The following is a 21,498-nucleotide window of genomic DNA, read 5'->3' as shown; positions in this document are numbered from 1 at the left end:
CTTATACACGATTCCATGTTAATCCTGCATCTCACACCAATTGCAGGATATATGTAAGGTTTAACAAGTAATAGTAAAACTGGGTTCCAAACCCATGCTTTCTGAATCAAAGTCTCACGCTCTTTACCTTTATAATTTCTTGCTTCCCTTACTTCTCATCTCCCTTCTAGTGACATCAGTGTCTAACTTCCTTAGCACTTTGATACTATTGTCTCTTCTTTGCCATATTTTCTTCTCTTCGCATAACCTTTATTTTCAGTTTCTCTTCAGATTACCTTATTGTAATTTAAATTTTATTACACAGGCAAGACATGTTGCTCATTTCTGAGAAAACAGAAATTGCAGAATAGTAACCTGAAAAAATTAAAATAACTTCTTTACCCACAGATTATCACCATTAATATGTCAGTGTATGTAATTCCAGTTCTGTTTTCTGTGCGTCTGCATATACTTAATAAACAGAGACTGTATTTATTTTGTAGTCAGGCTTTTTCCCTTTAACACATTGTGAACATTGTCTTGTTCACAATTGTCTTGTGATTAAAATGATTAACATTTTTAATAACTATATGCTATCAATTCCATTGGGTAAATATACCATTTAAATTTTTGGTTGTTTATTTTTTAGTTGCAGTGTTGGGGTGGGGTTAGACCTTTATCACTATCACTGCTTATATAAAAAAATTCATTTATTCCAATTTATTCCTGCCTTCAGCTTTTCTTTAGTTCTTTCTGTCAGTGATCAGTCTCCAATTCTTTTTGATTTCCGGGTTGGTAACAATTCTTGGCAACAGAATGCTAGACTTGTGAGTGCTCAATATCAAGACATTACTATTATAGATTAAAATCTTTTAGGTGGGGATTCTGTTACATTAGGGCAATTTTCTTAATAATAAAAACACATGTGTGTGAAGTTTTCACATTATTAGTAGTGATATATTTACTGCACTTTTTTCAATGCAAAATTCAAACTATATCCAATGAAAATAAGGGATAATTAAGCTTTACATAAAGTAGTGCTCTTCTTTGGCCTTTGAAATTTAAAATTTACTTTCAATATATCCAACAATCAATCAATGCAAGTTTGGTAGGCACATTTGCAATGAAACAAGTGCAGTGGTCAAAATTAATAAAATTTAGAATCTGTAACAACTGTTTCAATAATGAATATCATAAAGGTTGAAGCAAACTTTAATGATGATTTCAGAGTAACAACTGAAGTCAAAAGAGTCTAAGCCAGGTGCTGGCAAACTATGCCTGAGGGCTGAAGATTTTTTTTTTACAATTTTAAAGGGTTGCAAAAAAACAAAGAATATGCCAGAATCCGTGGCTTACAAAGCCAAAAATATTTATTTTCTGGTCTTTTACAGAAAATGTTTGCCAAATTTGGACTTAAATTATAGGAACATAATAAAATACATTTAGAAGAGAAAGAATTTTAAAAGTATGTATGTAATTATAAAACAGTGTATATAAACGGAAAAAGTAGCTACATCTCTACTCTCCTTTCAGATTAGCTTCAAACTTTTTTTTTGCTTTCTCAGAAATTGCAAATAATACAAAGAATCACAATTTAAAAAGTAGGCAAATATCAATACATTAGAAAACTGGTCAGTGACTCAAGAAGTGGTCTTAAACTACAACACAGAATCACAGAATTTTAGAGCAAAATGGAACCTTAAAAATCATCTAGTCCAGCCTTCACATTTTAGAGATGAGAAAACTGAGGGCTAAATCTGGCAAGTGACTTGCTCAAGATCACAGAGTGAATTTTCTATAAAGCTAGAACTATAACCCAGGTCTATCGTTAAGTCAATAAAGATAGGTCAATATTGTATAAAGTAAAACAAGTGAAAATGATAGGTCAATATCATAATACATATTTTCCCCATTTTAACATATACTGAAGTTGGAAAAATAGGACACCTCTCACACATCTACAGAAATAAATCCTTTTATTTTATAACATTCCTTTTCTTTTTTAAGATGCATACAGTACTTGTAGCCCAAGAATTCTGAGAAAAGCTATAGAAGACCTGGCACTATATTTGAGAATTACACAACTGGGCAGCGAAATAACACCTTTATAAATGTAAGGACATACAGAAATAAAATTTAGTGTCTGCACACAAAAATAGGGAAGTTACATTCAACACGTTTTCTGAAACGTGCATTTAAAATGTTTAAATGTTTTCTAAAACTTTGGTAATCATGCTTTATTATAACTTGTTAAATTTCACAATTATGTAGATGATTAAACCCAAATTGTAAGCAAATATATCACATTAACACAGCAGCAAAAGCAAGCTAATACTGTACAATCATATTAGCAGACTGATTTCAGAAATACGTTTTTCACAAATAGCACAGAAAACTTAGTTTGTGATAACATAGTTCAATGACTTTTCTTCCACTTCATAAAATAAGGCTGAGTAATGAGACATAGCAAAACATGATTACATATAAAAAGCATATTTCTAATTAAAAGTCTAATTGTACATACAGGGTAACAAATTGCAGTTTCTATAGAGTAGTGCAAATGAGCAGGACTTCTCTCAAAAATATTAAAATTGGATCCACTCCACGTGCCTCAGATTTCATGAATATTAGATTATATTATTTTAGATTTTTGTGTGATGGGTGCCAGTGATGGGGTTGATATAGGACAGATGTGTACTCATAGGCTGCAAGTAAAAATAGCTATGGACTTAATGTACTGGGTGAGAAGTGCAGGCACTGAAAATCTAACTTTAAAAAACTTCCATTTGTCACCATGTAAACAGTTTTGTTCATCATATTTCATCAAAGATTCATAATTCATTTCAAATTGTCATATCGAGCAATTCCTCTAAACTCTTTTTTATATGTGATGGTTGAGATGCAGCCTGATTTAACAGATTCTGACCCATCTGTGTAAAAAGTGCTTTTGATAATTTAGCTGTGGCTGTTCGTATATTTCCTCCAGCTCCAGGCAGAGAGCCACTATTTGTCATGTTCCCTAAGAGATGCCATAAAACAACCAACACTTTCTGTTCTGTGGCATGGGGCTTCCTTTGATAAAGTTCCGTAACAATATCTGAAATACAAAAATATGGTAAATGGTAAGGTTTAAAAAAAAACAAATGCAACTTCTGACAATTAAAAAGCATATAAAATGAAACTAAGCTTCTTCCCTATGCCATTTGCCCTAAAATGTTTGGCATCTTAAAAAAAGTAAGGTCATAAACTTTGCTCCCAAAGATTGGGATCTTCAAGTATTAGAAATCTATATGTGACAGGCAAAAGTAGTAAAGACAGAAATCAAACCAAAAATTCACCTCAATGTTTTCCAAATGAAGTTAAATCAAGACATATACATTTTAAACTCAGGGACCTTTTATTAAACATATAATTTGAAATAGCAGTTTTCCATGTGTATCAATATTTCATTTTAATCTCTTTTTATTTATCCTGTTTATTTCTACTAACAAAAAGACTAAACAATTACTGGGGAAAAAAAAGGAATAAAATTCTTTTGAAGAAAATTTTTGGGTAAAAGTATTCAGATCATTACACAATTTATTTCTACTTCACGGATAATAATATTGAGTTTGCTAGCTATCTTAAAATTGAATTGAAATGCCCATCAATTTATCTTTAGTCAAGAAACTATTTCTTTACAAATAACAATTTAAAAATATTTACCAGCAAGCTTTTCAGTCATATCCTGTTTTGCTTTTCCATTTAAAAACTGGGCTTTTGTGCAAAATGGCTGTAGAAGTAAGTAATTATCTAAACAAAAAGAATAACACAGAGACACATGTTTAAAGAGTTACAAGATCTTATTTTCTATTACATAGCACTGAAAGGAAAAAAAATTCATGCAAATGAATGCAAATGTGTTAGAAAGATTTAACCTACGTAGTTAATCACTTTTTAAAATTCTCTATAAAACCTTAACAAAGTAATATTCTTTCAGGAAATGAGAAATAAAAATACCTGACAGAATATTAAGTATGTATAAATAAACAAACAAACAAACAAATAAATAAAATAATATTATGGTATAAAAAAGAAAAAAACTGCCTATCTCCTAGTTATCTTATTCCAAATAATAGTACATAGGTTTATCAAAAGAAAAAAAAAGAGAGAAAGAAAAGGAAAAGAATTGAAACTTGGTGGATAGTTTTTACTTTTACTTTTTTTATTTTAATTTCTAATTTTATAGTTTCACAGGAAGTTGCAAAGCTAGTACAGAGAGCTCTTGTGTAGTCTCACCCAAATGTTATACCTTACATGATTATAGTACATATCAAAGCAAGGAATCTGACATTGGTAAAATGTGTATACAGTTCTATGTCATTTTATCACATGTGTACATCTGTGAAACTATCACTACAATTAAGATACAGAACTATTCTATCACCACAAAGATCTATAGTCACATCTAGCCACTCCTCCTAAACTGCTGTTAAACTCTGATAACCACTAATTTGTTTTCCATCTCTGCAAATTTGTCATTTTGAGAAAGCTTTACACGTGGAATCCTACAGCATGTGACCTTTGGGACTGGCTTTTTTCACTCAGCATAATGACCTTGAGATCCATCCAAACTGTTGCACGTATCAATAAGTCATTCCTGGGCTTCCTACGTGGCGCAGTGGTTAAGAATCCGCCTGCCAATGCAGGGCACACGTGTTCGAGCCCTGCTCCAGGAAGATCCCACATGCCGCAGAGCTACTAAGCCTGTGCGCCACAACTATTGAGCCTGCACTCTAGAGCCCATGAGCCACAACTATTGAGCCCATGTGCTGCAACTACTGAAGCCCAAGCGCCTAGAGCCCGTGCTCCGCAACAAGAGAAGCCACGGCAATGAGGAGCCCGCGCACCACAATGAAGAGTAGCCCCCGCTCACTGCAACTAAAAGAAAGCCCGCACACAGCAAAAAGAGACCCAACACAGCCAATAAAATTAATTAATTTTAAAAAATGAATTAATAATTTGAAAAAAAATTAATTCCTTTTTATTGCTAAGTAATATTTTGTGGTATGGATGAATCAGTTTTTTTCACCATTAACTCACTGAATTATACCTCAGCTCTTGATAGTTTTTGGTTATTACAAACAAAGCTGCTATGAACAATCATGTACAGATTTTGCCATGGACTTAAGATTTCATTTCTCTGGGATAAAGGCCTAGGAACACGACTGACGGGTAAGTGCATGCTTAGTTTTTTAAGAAATAGCCAAACAATTTTCTAGAGTGGCTGTGCCATTTTATTTACATTTTCACCAGCAATGTATGAGATGGGGTTTCTCTGCAATCTTGTTAGCATTTGGTATTGTCACTATTTTTAATTTTAGCTGTTCTAATACTTGCTATGGACTGAATGTTTGCATCCCCCACCCAAATTTATATGTTGAAACCCAATCCCCAGTGTGACAGTGTCTGGAGGGGGGCTTTTGGGAGGTAATTAGGTCATGAAGGTGGAGCCCTCATGAATGGGATGAGTGCCTTTATAAAAGGAGGCCCCAAAGAGCTCCCTTGCCCCTTCTACCATGTGAGGACACAGCCAGAAGGTACCATTTATAAACCAGGAAGAGGGCCCTCACCCAACACTGAATCTGCTGGTGCCTTGATCTTGGACTTCCCAGGCTCCAGAACTGTAAGAAGTAAGTGTTTGTTGTTTTGATGCCATCCAAGCTGTGGTAGTTTGTTATAACTACCCGAACAGACTAATACACTTGTGTAATGATCATGGTCTTAATTTGTATTTGCATTTCCCTAATGACTGGGGATGTTAGGCATCTTTCCATGTGTTTAATTGCCATCCATATAAGTGTTTCTTCATGTCTTTTGACCTTTTCTAATTAGATTTTTTTTTTTAACATTGAGTTTTAAGAGTTATTTATTTATTGGCCACACTAGCACTGTGTGGCTTGCAGGATCTTAGCTCCCCAACCAGGGATTGAACCCAGGACCCTCCCTGCAGTGAAAGTATGGAGTCCTAACCACTGGACCTCCAGGGAATTCCCAAGAGTTCTTTATATATTCTAGATATGCGTATTTATCAGATATGTGGTGTGCAAATATTTCCTCGAAATCTGTAGTTTGTCTGGGAGGATAACTGGGATGATGACATAGAGGATGACTTGTCCAATTAGTTACAAGCTAAACTACAGAAACATGGTTCTGAGAGAGGGAGACTCATAGCACCCAGAAATAAGTGTTGAAGCAACCTAAACTTGAACTGTTTATTAAATTCTAGGACAGAGAAGCCCAGGATGGGACACTTAAAAAATATGTTTATTTCATTACCTGCTTGCTTTTGTAACATAAAAATAAATATTTTGATCTAAAAGGGTCTTTTGCAAAGTAAATGTTTTAAGTTTTGATGAAGTCTAATCTGTGGACTTTTTATGGATCATAATTTTAATGTCATGCTAACTGCTCTTCACTGAGCCAAGGGCCTAAGGATTTTCTCATGTGTTCTAAAAGTTTTACAGTTAAATTTCACATTTAAATCTATGATCCATTTTGAGTTAATTTTGTATCAGATATGAAGTTGAGGCAGAAAATAAGAATTGAAAAGCCAAAAAGAAGAGTAGAGAAAGTCAATTTAATGGGATGGTATTTAATCACTAAAAATAATTAAAACTGCTACGAAGAAAATAAAAAAATTTTATCACAACATTAAATGACAAAAATCGAACAGCTCGGTTTTCAGCATTACAGAAAATGTGTAGAATCAGAAAGTACAAAAGTAAAGCCAAAATAATTTGAATGCCAAAGTAAGATTTCTTACCTACATGCTGACTCAGTGCCTGAACAACATTTGTGGCAGCAGCATAGATACCTGGATTCTTAGAATTCAGGTTGTTATCTACTATTGCTGGGATTAGCATGTTGATTATAGGAGATAAGTTGTCTCTAAGCAAAGGAATCATTTTGTGCATTGTTTCTAGAGCCACCAGGTTTACTTTACTATTGGAATCATGAAGTCGAGATTTAAAAGCATCAAAGATCTGAAAGTAAATCAGTAAATTATCTGAAGTGAAATAGTGCTGTATCTATTATATTTAAATTCCTTATGACATTTCATAGTATTCCTCCTACTAAAGGAGAAAAGTACAATTTAAACACGCACACACATCTTATTTAGCTTGAACTTAGATAATATGAACTTTATAAAAATTTGGATGCTAAATCTAAGTGTCCAATCTTCTTACAGCAAAAAGAGAAGGCTTCAAACATCACCTAAAAAGACATCGTACTAACTAAAGCTGAGAAATTTGGTTCAGTACACAGATAACCAACTTACTATAAATGTGATAAAAATGTTATTTTCTGAAACGTGCAGGTTAGTTTAGCTAGCTTTAAGAACCGAAGAAAAGTTTCTATTCTTATCTCTATTTGTAACTGAAGTAGACATGTAAGTTTTACTGTAGAGATTTGACCTAGTTTCAGTTTACGTTTCTTATGAGAATTTTAGATGCAATTTCAGAGCTAAGTTTTTATTATTACCTCTTAACCGGAGTACTTAAACAACTTAAACAAGTACATTCTTTTCCCTACGTTTATTTTAACACTTTAAAATTCCGATGAACTTTATTAACCACAGATTGAAAATGAAAATTAATTGTGACAGTCCTTACCTTCACAATGTTTCCAACAACAAGTTCTTGATTATTTTCAGTATCTGATAAAAGCTGCTTAATCCCATTAATACGATCACGAAAGTCTTTTGCATTTAATAAACCTGTTATGACTTTAATGTACTCAGCACTTTCTAAGGAACTGCGGGGAACTGATTTTCTGGTGATTTCACGAATTTCAGTGACCTCTCTAAAGTGAAAGAAAGGTAAAACACAAACACAATAAATAATTCTCATCATGTATTCATTTTTGAAAAATTCACAAAATGACTTAACCCATTGCCACAATACCTGTGTTGGAGGTCCCTAATATCTCCCCTGGGTTTATGATTTGCTGGGAGGACTCACACGATTCAGCATGTAGTTTCACCCATGGTTAAGATTTATTACAGCAGAAGGATATTAAGCAAAATCAGCAAAGGGAAAAGGTGCATGGGAGTCAAAGTATGGAGGAAACTAGATGCAAGTTTCCAAGGGTCCTTTCTCAGTGGAGTCACACACTATAAACTTAATTCCTCCAGCAACAAACTGTGACAACACGTGAAATGTCATCCACCAAAGAATCTTATTAGAGGCTCAGTGCCCAGGATTTTTATGGGGAGTTGGTCATGGTTGGTCCTCTGCTTGGACATACCAAAATTCCAGACTCCCAGAAGGAAAGGAGGTTTTCAGCATGAACCATCTGTTTGCCTAAATAATACAGGCATAGTAAATTACTCTTATCAGTTAAAGAATGGTGGGGAATCCTCCTGAAATCCTAGTTTCCAGATGCTAGACAAAGGCTAACTTCACAAGCTGGCCTTTCCAAGGATAGCAGTCTCAGGCCCGCTATGTCAACCCTTTCCTGAAAAACAGTCATGCAAACATGCCTAGGAAATTTAGAATGTCAAGACCAGCAGGATTTACTATTTCAATGACTTAGTATTAGTAGCATAATGTTTTCTACTGCTATAAAGGAGTGACTCAATGTGACAGATGATGATCTCTTTGAAATTAAAGAGTCACACAAACTGACGGGTCTTAAAGACAACGGTAACAATTTCCAGTTACTACCATTTCTCTGACTAGCAGCATTAAAATCAGCACTAAAGTCATCTTTTTTTTGGGGGGGGGGCACACCACATGGCTTGGGTGGCTTGGGGGATCTTAGTTCCCCAACCAGACTCTGAACCCTCACCCTCAGCAATGAAAGCACCGAGTCCTAACTATGGGACAGCCAAAGAATTCCCTAAAGTCTTCTTAAGAGCAGATTAATGAATGACTCAGAATCATCCTGAAAGTGGACTCAGGATGATGATTTAAAATGAAGAACCCCAAGACGAAAAGACAACCCTCAGAATGGGAGAAAATATTTGCAAATGAATCAACAGACAAAGGATTAATCCCCAAAATATATAAACAGTTCATCCAGCTCAATATCAAAAAAACATACAACCCAATCAAAAAATGGGCAGAAGACCTAAAAAGGCATTTCTCCAAAGAAGACACACGGATGGCCAAGAGGCACATGAAAAGCTGCTCAACATCACTAATTATTAGAGAAATGCAAATCAAAGAGGTATCACCACACACCGGTTAGAATGGGCATCATCAGAAAATCTACGAACAGTAAATGCTGGAGAGGGTGTGGAGAAAAGGGAACGCTCTTGCACTGTTGGTGGGAATGTAAATTGATACAGCCACTATGCAGAACAGTATGGAGGTTCCTAGAAAAACTAAAAATAGAATTACCATATGACCCAGCAATCCCACTACTGGGCATATACCCAGAGAACACCATCATTCAAAAAGACACATGCACCCCAATGTTCACTGCAGCACTATTTACAGTAGCCTGGATATGGAAGCAACCTAAATGTTCATCAACAGACGAATGGATAAAAAAGTTGTGGTACATATATACAATGGAATATTACTCAGCTGTAAAAAGGAATGAAACTGGGACATTTGTAGAGACATGGATGGACCTAGAGACTGTTATACAGAGTGAAGTGAGTCAGAAAGAAAAACAAATACCGTATATTAACACATATATGCGGAATATAGAAAAATGGTACAGATCAACCGGTTTGCAAGGCAGAAATAGAGACACAGATGTAGAGCGGGGACACCAAGTGGGGATACCAAGCAGGGAAAGCAGGGAGGGTTGGGGGGGAATGAATTGGGAGATTGGGATACCAAATTGTACACTCTAAATATATGCAGTTTATTGTATGTTAACCGTATCTCAATAAATTTATTAAAAAAAATTCCTATCTTAGCAACTGACAGAACAAGTAGACAGAAAATCAGTTAGGATATAGAAGACTTGAACAACAGCTACAGAAGCCCACACCCCATGCAGAGAAAACCCAATACAGATGCACCGAGGCCTGGGACACGGAGGTGAAGATAACGTAAGAGAAGAAGGGAGCTAAAATGAGTGACCAGTGAGAAAAGTGACCAATTGAAAAAAAGCAGGGCTTTGGGGGCAAGAAATTGGATACATATGAGATAAAAAGGGACAGCATACTAATGAAGTCAATCCAACTGAGAAGAGTACTGAGGAGGAGAAAGGAGCTGAGGTGGCAGGTGAAGTGAAGCCCTCACTGGTAAGTTCCTGGAAGTAGGCCCTAGGTACTTCATGCAGAAGTCAGCGATTTCCTATAGCATCCTCATAAATTAAATAATAAATCATTTAAAAATAATTAAAAGAAACAAAAATACACATCTTCTCTCACATTTTGCTTTGAGACTTTTGCCCCAAAGTGGTTTGGTCTTTTCAAGCTACAGAATAAAGTGGTGTTCATACTCTCTGTTTTGGAAGCAACCTAGTTCCTACAGCATTTTATTTTTCTCTAAAGAACTCTTTTAACATTTCTTGCAAAGCAAGTCTAATGGCAACAAATTCCCTCACTTAAGTCTAAGCAAGACTTTGTTTCTCCTATACTTTTTTTCTTCCAGTTTTATTGAGATATAATTGATATATAGCACTGTCTACGTTTAAGGTATATAGCATAATGACTTGATTTGCATATCATGAAGTGATTATCACAATAAGTTTAGTTGCACCTAAGGAAATAGAAAGAAAAATTTTTTTAATAAATACCTTTTTTTTCTCGTGACGAGAACTCAGGATTTACTCTCAACTTTCATATGTAATATACAACAGCATTAATTATATTTATCATGTTGTACATTACATCCCTATGTGAAGTATACATTAAATAACAAAGTTCCAAAATTCCATGTTTTTTATAAAATTTATTGTTCAAGGATACATAAATCCAGAAAATATGAAAGACACCTTTTTTTAAACTGTTTCAAATATATTTTAAAATATACCAGAGATCATAATACTTCGGAAAGATTTTTAAAAATTATATAATCAATCTATTAAATATTGCTAAATAGTTTAAACAGGTTACACAATTACATATACAATTATATTTTTAAAAATTTTAAGAGTAGTTTTTTTTTTTCCTGGTTGGTGATATTATAGGTGATTGGTTAAATTCTTTTAATGTTTTCATTTTCTGAAGTTTTTTCCCCCTTTACCATAATTATGTATTACTTTTATAATCAAGGGGAGAAAGTAAAGGCTATGAATTAAAAAAAATTAATCAGAGTTGTCCAACACAGGCTTAATACTGACAAGTTCAATAACACTAAAGTTTTTCTAATGTTTAGTTCATGTAAAAGCAAGTTGCTAAAAAAAAAAAAAAAAAGCAAGTTGCTATGGATATATAATTGCCTTATTAAAGCTAATTACCTCACATTTTCTAAGTCCTTACCAACTTTCAAAACTCCATTAAGTTTTGACAAATACCCCTGGGAGAGTTCATGAAAACATTCAAATGAGACTATCATCACTAGGGAGTGATTTCTGTAATAATGTGTACTATCAAATGATTCTACCTTTCAGCTGAATTGAAAGCATCTCTAGAAACAGATGATGACCTTGTATTTCCAACACTGCCAGTATGAGATCGTCTTCCTTTCGCTGAAGGAGTATCTAGTGGTATCTCTCCCAAACCCTACAAGTAAAGAAAGGCAGTGTAATAGAACTCTTAAAACTAGTAAAGTGAAATAACTTGTACAACAGAATTTTCATAGCAGTCACTGTTGATCTCTTATGATTGAAAGCATTTTAATAACCTGCTATCCTTGTGCTCTAAAGGGTATTAGGTATATAAACTATCTTGTAATTAGTAGTAAATTAACAAAATATGTACCCAACTATTAGGAAATGATACTGGCTTGGTAAAACTGTTTAAAATGAAAAACAATATCTATATTTTATAACAACTCTTCTTAAAGCTTAGAACTATATAGAAAATATGAACTTATATAGAAAATATGAACACATTATATAAACAATGAATTCCTATGCAACACCAGTATGAGAATAAACATTTCAATAAGAACAATTTAAAACCTCTTTTTTTCTGATACTTGTACTTGAAGTAACTTACAGATATAATCAGCCTCATCTTAGTAAGATAATCTTTTTGCATGGTTATTTATAAATTCTATATGAATTAAGTTGAAATCTTTAACATCAATAGGAAGCAAAAAATGCTCTGAAATGTTCATCACAATACATATTTGAGGCAGTATCCCTTTATAAATGAATGAAGCTTTGCCTAAGCTTACCAGAGAGGAATAACATAAATTACCACAGAAAAATTGTACATTATTAAATTAAGCACATTTTTGCAATAAATAATACGTAAATAGATTACTTTTTTGTAAGACACCTTTCACATTCCATTTCACTTGATATTCCTTCAGTCACTCATTTTACAGACATTTTTGAATCCCCATTATCTACCAGGATATATGAGACACGGATCTCAAGGATCCCCTTATCAACCCTCCACAGGGTGGTAGGAGCTCTAACAGTGGAACGTACAAGGTAAATAAAGTAGGAACCAAGTGTAATGAGCTTCACTATCTTCATTTTGTAAAAATAAAAATTCTGGGCTGTGCCCAAGACTGCAATAGTTGCTGATCCTCAGAGTTGTGATTCAAACCCAAGTCTTGTAATTCCAATAAGCCTCACTACATTCTACCAAATAGCAAGCTTTTGTTCAGTAAACATCTGCTGACACTATGAATTTCTACTCAGTACTGCAGTTGTTGAAATGCTACTGTAGATATATTCTGAATGGTCAACAGAAATAATCGAAGTAGTAATTATTTCTATCATTTACCTTCCTCAGCAAATGAACTTTGCTTTTAAAGTTGTTTATAAAGTTCTTCTACATACCTTTTGTCTCAAGCTTTTAACAGATTCCTTAATATATGGCAAATCTTTAGATGGGACATACTTTTCAAGCATTTTATCAAAGTTAGGATGACACATCATGAGGAAAAGCATCTTTCGACCATAATACCTGTGGATATTTAAGAAATAGGTAAATAAGTCTATAAATCTTAATAAGTTCAGTTTCTGTCCTTAGAGCCTATTTTTTTTCCAACAGAAAAAAATCTATCAACATCAAGATTACCGTCCCTATTTTAAATAAGCCACTGAAATGTAGTTACATTAACTATATCAGGGAGTACAGCAGCCTCCTGCCACCCACCTTTAAAGAAACGCAGCTTCAAATCTTTCAGCTATGTGTCAGAGGGAGAGCCAAACGCTTTGACTCTACTTTTCAGGCACCCAAGGGTCCATATCAAGGCTATTTGGCAGAACTGTGAATTGAGAGAAGTGTGTCTTTGTCTTGGGCTCTTTGCCTCGTAACCTTTTGCTGCTCCCCTGCTGACCAGATGTTCTGGCTTGTGTCAACCTTCCCAAAGTTCTGTGTACCTGACCCTCTCTCTTTTCCTTTTCCTGCCAAAACTTACCTTGGTTTCAATTCTTCAAAAACCTATTCCTTGCTACCTAAAACACATCCAAAGTTAGTTGGTAAATCATGGCTGACACATTAATGTATGCCTAATGTTCTTCAAACTAGGATTTTTACGCTATATGAATTTTAAAATAATTCTTTTAGGATAATACCTTAAGCCAAGACAACATTCTAATGGTAAATGACTCCTTCAAATGTAATGAAATTACAGAAAGGGAGGTAATACAGAGAATAAAAATTACTTTTCTTGTCCCACAACCAGAATAAGGTAAACACCTAGATAAGTAGCTCCTGATCAGTTATAGTTTCAAAGGTGACTCTAACTTTTATCCCAGAATGTTAAGGACTGTAGGTCTACCATAGGCCTTAATGATATAGGAATGGCTAAAACAAACAAGTAAACATGCAAAAGGGACACAAAATGTAAGAAATACTAAAACTGGAAAGCTGTAACCATTTTGTAATTTTAAAATTTCAAATAAGAACCTAAGAAATGACAAAATGGATTGGAAGAATTATGCCATTAAGGAAAGGTTGAGATGTACACAAAACAACTATTGTAAGTTTTATTTTGTTCCTAACTTGTCTATTACGATCCAGCCCTCCAAAATTGTTTTGAACTTCACTGTGGTATGCAGAACTTCCAAAATGGTTCCCCCAAAGATGTCCTGTCTAATTCCTACAATTTGTGAATATGATGGGATATAACTTCCAGGATTATGTTATATTATATGGTACAGTAGAGTTTAAGACAGGGAGATTATCTGGGTGGACCTAATCTAATCACACAAACCCTCAAATGTAGAGAAATTTCTGTGGCTGGTAGAAGAAAAAGAAGTCAGAGTCCAAGCATGAGAGGGAATCAACTTGCTGCTGCAGGCTTGAACATGGAGTAGGTTGCGTGAGAAGGAATTCAGGTGGCCTTACGGGAGCTGAGAGGAGACACCTGCTGACAGCCAGCAAGGAAACAGGGACCTCAGTCCTATAATTACAAGAAACTGAATTTGCTCAATCACCATGTTTGGGGGTATCTGTTACCCAGCAATAGAAAATGAATATATTTACTTTCTATATTAGCTTTTGGCATAATGACTTCCACAAGATTAACTGTAGTTACATAAAGTACTAAACATCTTTGTCTTAAAATGTTAAAAGTCTGATATCCTTCTTTACTTTTTAATCTCCATGAAGTCAGGATCCTTCTACATTCGTATATAACTGCCATAATTTTTAGATTTTCTACAGGACATTACAAATATCTACACCAACCTTCCTAATTTTATAGATGAGGAAACAAAGGCTAACAGAGGTTAAGTAACTTGCTAAGGGCAGACAGTGATTGGAGCTAGGAATTGAACCAAGGCTTCTGACTACATCCAAAACTTCTGTTAGCACTACAGCTATAGTACCATTTGCATCTTCATCATTCTGTTATCTTTCCCTGACTGTTCTTAACTTTCATAAAACTGTTCTTCAAGTACAGACAGCAATCAGAAATTCATGGAATTTTCTAACTGCACATATGTTATCCATTTTGCTTCTTGTATTTTTCCCTGATTTTATCTGACTGCTTGGAAAATATATCATTTTCCCCTAAATGCATTACCTTACATTTGCCCACAATGAAGTTCTTCTGCCACTTTTCTGCCCACTCATACAGTCTTGTGCCGTTTTCATGCAGATCATCCCTGTGACATGGCATCTCACTACCCAGAAGTATGTAGTATCATCTGTAAATTTGGAGAATTCACTGTGCACTCCCTCAAGATCATTTACAAACTGGTTAAACAAGACCATCCCCCAGCACCAATCCCTGGGGAATCCCACTTTTCCATTTAGAAAAATGTTCATTCTCTTTAACCTTTGTTTCTACATTTAAGCCCTTATAGTAAGAGATTCAGCAAATACTATTAGCAGCTACTCACCTGGTTTCTGGTGAGCTGTCCTGAGCAAATTTAGCAGCAGCTGGTAACATACGGTCAGCCATATCCTTTGTTCCAGATAAAATACGCTCTGGTTCCATAAATTCTACTACATCTGATAAGTGCTGGGCTGCACATCTTCTTACCGCAATGTGTAAATGGCTACAGGGAAATGTCGTCAATTAGAGTTGATATATAAACTGTTTTCCAAAGATACACCTTAAAAGTTAAATGGGGACTTCCTAGGTGGTGCAGTGGTTAAGAATCCGCCTGCCAATGCAGGGGACACGAGTTCGATCCCTGCCCCAGGAAGATACCACATGTCACAGAGCAACTAAGCCCTGTGTGCCACAACTACTGAGCCTGCGCTCTAGAGCCCGTGAGTCACAACTACTGAGCCCATGTGCCACAAATACTGAAGCCCACATGCTCAGAGAGCCTATGCTCCACAATGAGAGGCCACCACAATAAAGAGCCCGCGCACCACAACAAAGAGTAGCCCCCGCTCGCCGCAACTAGAGAAAGCCCGTGTGCAGCAATGAAGACCCAACACAGCCAATAAAATAAATTAATTAGTTTAAAAAAAGTTAAATGATTACTCCTAAGCCTCAGCAATCATCCTTGCAGGCGAAAATGACAAGTTATTTGCATTGACTATCCCTGCCCCAGAAGTTAAAAACAAAACAAAACTCATAATCACTGATACATATTTAGCTCCAGACCTATGAATGTAAATAACATTATTAGAATAACAATAGTATTAGCCTCTGTATGCTAAGTACCTAATATGACGTTTATCACATAGGAATTGAATACGTGTTTTTTGACTCAAGTAACACTGAAATTTGCTTGTTTTTCCCAGGCCCCAGATTACAAACAACTGTGTGTTTCGTTTACGGACATGTCCAGATCACCTTGAACATTACCTCTGTCCTCCGCCAATGAGAGAAACAACCGCACGTGCAGGAGTCACATGAGTGATCATCGCTCTCAGTGCCTTGTCAACATCTTCTCTTATAAATGTATTTGATTCTCCTGACTTATGCAACAAAACTTTTACTGTATTATCTAGTTCTTGATCCATGCTTTTTTTCAGGTAAGTGAAAAGATCAGTTAAACAGACCACGGCAGCACGTGAAACTCCAGAGCGTAAATTTTTCACCTAAAAAAAATTTCCAAAATGTACATTTTGCTGAAATTCTGAAAGAAAATCAGTAATAATGACTTTGAAACCAAATTTACGATCAAAGTAATATGCTTTAAATATGTATTACACTATGTCCTAAAAAATCAACATTTTATAAACTTTTTAAAAGGTTGCAAAGTAAGGCATAGTTACTTCACATACCAGCCTACTGATTTCATTTAGTACAGCTCTTTTTTTTTTTAAGGTCAAATAAATGTGGCATACTTATACTTTGTGATTCAAACCATCCCTAACTCAGCTGAAAAATAAGTTTACCTCTTGAACTACTGCAAAATTTGTTTCATGCAACTTTGTGTTCAATATTTCAGAATGAAAAGCAGCTAAACATCTAATAAAGTTCAGCCCCTCAATTTTCTTCTCCCTACAGGAAAAAGAAAGAAACGACAAAATCATGCATTAAATGGGGCTCCACTGGAACAGGATCTCAGATTTCTTCTGTGTATACGGAATACTGCCAACGAGGAGATCCTGACTATTTTCCCTTATCAAGTAGGAAACTCAAATAAAAGATATGGAAAGTTTTGTTCACTCCTATAGTTCTCTTTCATGATTCAAAACATCTTTTAAGAACCAAAACCACTATTGACAGTCAAAATAAGTTCATGCTTTGTAAATAAAAAGGAACATTCTTCCACCAGTAAGAATGTCGTATTGTTTTTAGAGAACAGAAGGGAAAGGAATGGCAAATAAAATGTGAGGGAAGCAGTAAAACAAAAATGGAAGGAGATTAACTTAACTACGTATTATTCTGTTAGTGAGTATATAATCCAAGAGCAGAAAACCATCAATAGATAGTTTTGTAACTTGATTTCTTTTCTTTTTTTTTTTCTTTCTTTTTCTTCTTCTTTTTTTTGTATTTCTTTTTCATTATCTTACCTAATGAGCCAGATGAAGGGTAGGTGAATACTAACAACAGAGGGTAGATTCAAGTGGGATTGGAATATAACATTTTAAACTTGATGGTTTCCATCTTACATGTTTGAAAAATGTAAGCTGAGTTTCCTTAGTTGGTAATATTGATGGTGGTTATTTTTTTAAGCGTTTTAATCCCCTGAATAAGTTACAGAAAAGACCTAAGATTCCAAGGTGGCAAGAGTAGACCTATTTAACAGCTGTCTGGTTCAAGATTTTCATTTTTTGGGTAAGCATAAAATTGTTAGTTACTGTTCAGATGTATAAACAACCAGATTCTATACACAAAGTAAAGAACAGAAAGTGGAATCAAGAGAGAGGAACACAGAAAAAGAAATTAAGAAATAGTGGCTGAACTTTTTCTAAATTTGATCAAAGCTATAAATTCTCTGATCCAAGAACAAATACTAAACAGGATAACCACCCACCCACACACACACACAAAACCCCCATAAAATGGAACATCATTATCAAATTACTAAAAAGAGTGCTAAAGGGAATATTCTTTTTATTTATTTATTTATTATTTTTGGGGGGGTACAACTAAAGGGAATATTCTTAAAAACAGCCATAGCAAAAAGGGCAAATTACACGCAGGAGAACAGAAAGAACAATGACAACACACTAGGTCAGAAATATGTGAGCCAGAAACCACTGAACAAAATTTAAGTGCTAAAAAGAAACCAACAACAAAAAATCAATTTAATTTAAGGAGAGGGATTCCCAGGTGGCACAGTGAGTAAGAATCTGCCTGCCAACGCAGGGGACATGGGTTCGATCCCTGCCCCAGGAAGACACCACATGCCACGGAGCAGCTAAGCCCGTGTGCCACAACTATTGAGCCTGTGCTCTAGAGCCCATGAGCCACAACTATTGAGCCCATGTGCCGCAACTACTGAAGCCCACGCACCTAGAGCCCATGCTCTGCAACAAGAGAGGCCATCGCAATGAGAAGCCCACGCACCACAATGAAGAGTAGCCCCCAACACAACTAGAGAAAGCCCCTGTGCAGCAACGAAGTCCCAACACTGTCAATAAAATAAATAAATAAATAAATAAATAAATAAATAAATAAATAAATAAATAATTTTTTTTAAAAAGTAATTATTTAATAATTTAAGGAGGAATATACAAGTCTTAAACTATAGTTGAGGACTGCAAAAGCCCAGTAACTGACAGAACAAATAAATAGGAAATCAGAAAGCATACAGAAACTTACACACTATCAACAACTACCAACCAACTTGAACTTCTTAACACTACAACCAACAACAGAATGCAGATTCTCTTCAAGTTCATGTGAAACACTCATCTGCATGGTTTTGATATCAGGGTAATACTGGTTTCAAAGAACGAGATGGGAAGTACACCAGCCTCTTCAATGTTCTAGAAGTTTGTATAGAATTGATTTCTTTCCTAAATGCTTGGCATAATTCACTACTGAAACCAACAAGCATGGAGTTTTCTTTGTGGGAGAGAAACTCAAATTCAATTTCTTCCATAGATTTTTGGTTATACAGATTATCTACTTCTGTGAGTTTTGGTACACTGTGTCTTTCAAGGAATCTGTCCATTTCACTAAGCTGTCCATGTTCCTTTATTACTTGGTTAATAGCTGTATAATCAGTAGTGACAGTTCCTTCTTTCATTCCTGTTGTAGTGATTTGTTTCTTTTCTCTTCATCAGTCTGACTAGAAGTTTATCAATATTCATCTTCTCCAAGGGCCTGCTTTTGCTTTCATTTATAACCTCTACTGTTTGTTTTCTATTTCACTGATTTCCGTTATGTTCTTTATTATTTTCTTTCTTTGCTTATTTTGGGCTTCATTTGCTCTTCTGTTTCAGTTTAAGATGAAAGCTGAGGTCACTGATATAAAACTTTTCTTTTTTTATTTTTTTCTTCTTTTTTAATATAGGTGTTACAATGCTATAAATTCCCCTCTAATTTAGCTGCACCCCACCAATTTTGTTATGCTTCATTCTTAATTTCATTAAATTCAAAATACTTTCTAATTTCCCTTATGATTTCTTCTTATAACCATGGGTGATTTGTAAGTATGTTACTTAGTTTCCAAACATTTAGAGATTTTCCAGATACGTGTTCCTAACTTCTAATTTAATTCCACTGTGGTCTGAGAACAAAATGTGTATAATCTGAAACCTTTTAAATTACTTGTTTTACGTTCCAGAATATGGTCTTTCTTGGTAAATGTTCCTTGTAGACTTGAAAAGAGTGTGAATTCTGTTGTTTTAGGTGGAGTGTTCTATAAATGTCAATCAGGTCAAGCTGAAAGTCTTCTATGTCCTTACTAATTTTCTTTCTACTAGTTCTATCAACTAACAAGAGAGGACTGTTTGGATTCCAACTATAATTGCGGATTTATTTCTCTTTGCAGTTCTACCAGTTTCTGCTTAATGTATTTTGAAGTTCCATTATATGGTAAATAAATGTTCAGGATTGCCATGTCTTCCTGATGAATTAACTCCCTTATCAATATGAAATGGCCCTCTTTATTCATGATATGATAGACAGAATTCTAAGATGGCCCCTTGATTCCTGCCCGCAGTGTACATGCCCTGAATAATAGCCTCCCCTTGAGGGTGAATATGATGGGATATCACTTCCCTCAATCATGTTGCATTATATAACGAAAGGGATTTTGCAAGTTGTCCTGTAGTTTACCTATCCTCTGTTCATGTCTTTCCTCTAGCTTCTTTAACACATGGATTAGAATTATAACTATAGTTATGTCTTTGTCTACTAATTCTATCACCTATATCATTTTTGGATTAGTTTCAATTGTTTGCTTTTTTTCCCTCTCATAACACGATGTATTTTCCTGCCTCTTTGCATGCCTGGTAATTTTTTGTTAGATGCCAGGCATTGTGAATTTTTATCTTAGATATTTTTGTATTCCTACAAATATTTTTGAGCTTTGTTATGAGAGGTAGTTAAGTTACTTATAAAGTCAGATCCTCTCAGGCCTTGCTTTTATGCTTTGTTTGGAGGAACAAGAACAGTCTTTAGCTAAGGGCTTATTCATTCCATAGATAAAGGAAATGTCTTTCTGAGTACTCTATCCAAGGCCACGTGAAATAAGGTTTTCCACTCTGCTGGTGGGGAGAGAAAGTACTCTTGGCCTTGCATATACCCCAGGGATTGTTCTTTGTAATTTCTATGAGTGGTCCTTGTTCTGGCTTCACATGCATGCCTTGACCAATACTCAGCCAAACATTTGAAAATAATCCCCTGAAGGTTCTTAGAGTTCTTTAAGGAACTATATCCTCCTCTGGCATTCTGCCCTGCAAGCTCTAGCTATCTTGGCCTCCCCAAACTCCCAGCTCCATCTCCATCTCTGTTGGTACCTACATGGTTTTCCTGTCCCTCAGCTGTGCAGGAAATTAGCAAGGGCAGCTGTAGGGCTCACCTTGTTTGTCTGCCTGGTTAACAATATTCTGAAAACCATTGTTTCATATGTCTTGTAGTATTTCTTTAGTTCTTTCTGATGTGAAGGCAAATTTAATGCCTGTTAATCCATCTTGGCAGGAAGTGGAAGTTCAAGAGTTCTATTTTGGACATGTTAAATTTAAGATGTCTACTGGCATTCAAGTGAAATGTCAAGTAGGCAGCTGGATTACAAGTCTAGAGCTCAAGAAGATACCAGGGATTCAGATATGTATTTATGAGAAATCAGAGTATGGACAGAATTGAAGGCTATGGAATTGAATGTGATCATTTAAGAAATGGGTTGGCAAACTATGGCTCACAAAATCTAGCCCCATCAGAGTTTTCTTCTGTAAGTAAAATTTTTATAAGTAAAGTTCATTGAAACAGAGCCATGCCCATTTGTTCTCATACTGTCTAAGGGTGATTTTGCACTATAATAGCAAAGTTGAATAGCTGCAACAGAGACATGAATATTTTACTATCTGACTCCTTATAGGAAAAGCCTAAAATATTTTACTATCTGGCTCTTTATAGG

General features: G+C 35.1%; 1 protein-coding gene across 3 annotated transcripts in view; it reads right to left on the bottom strand.

Moving 5' to 3' along the window:
- Positions 1-1,296: 1,296 nt before the first annotated feature.
- The window catches only part of TOGARAM1 (TOG array regulator of axonemal microtubules 1), an 81,101-nt gene continuing 60,899 nt past the window's right edge, over positions 1,297-21,498 (bottom strand). For 2 of the 3 annotated variants that reach the window (XM_057723650.1, XM_057723652.1), the window contains 9 exons: positions 16,859-16,964; positions 16,323-16,558; positions 15,400-15,558; positions 12,886-13,012; positions 11,532-11,650; positions 7,635-7,824; positions 6,785-7,004; positions 3,685-3,771; positions 1,297-3,076 (listed from right to left, as the gene is read on the bottom strand). In XM_057723650.1, coding sequence (XP_057579633.1) covers positions 2,823-3,076; positions 3,685-3,771; positions 6,785-7,004; positions 7,635-7,824; positions 11,532-11,650; positions 12,886-13,012; positions 15,400-15,558; positions 16,323-16,558; positions 16,859-16,964 — 1,498 coding nt within the window. In that variant the 3' untranslated portion in view covers positions 1,297-2,822. The remainder of the gene's footprint in view (positions 3,077-3,684; positions 3,772-6,784; positions 7,005-7,634; positions 7,825-11,531; positions 11,651-12,885; positions 13,013-15,399; positions 15,559-16,322; positions 16,559-16,858; positions 16,965-21,498) is intronic. The other variant, XM_057723653.1, reaches the window with a different exon arrangement.

Source organism: Hippopotamus amphibius, chromosome 2 (genome assembly GCF_030028045.1).
Source record: "Hippopotamus amphibius kiboko isolate mHipAmp2 chromosome 2, mHipAmp2.hap2, whole genome shotgun sequence".
Taxonomy (NCBI): Eukaryota; Metazoa; Chordata; class Mammalia; order Artiodactyla; family Hippopotamidae; genus Hippopotamus; species Hippopotamus amphibius.
This window is presented reverse-complemented; position numbering and strand designations above follow the sequence as displayed.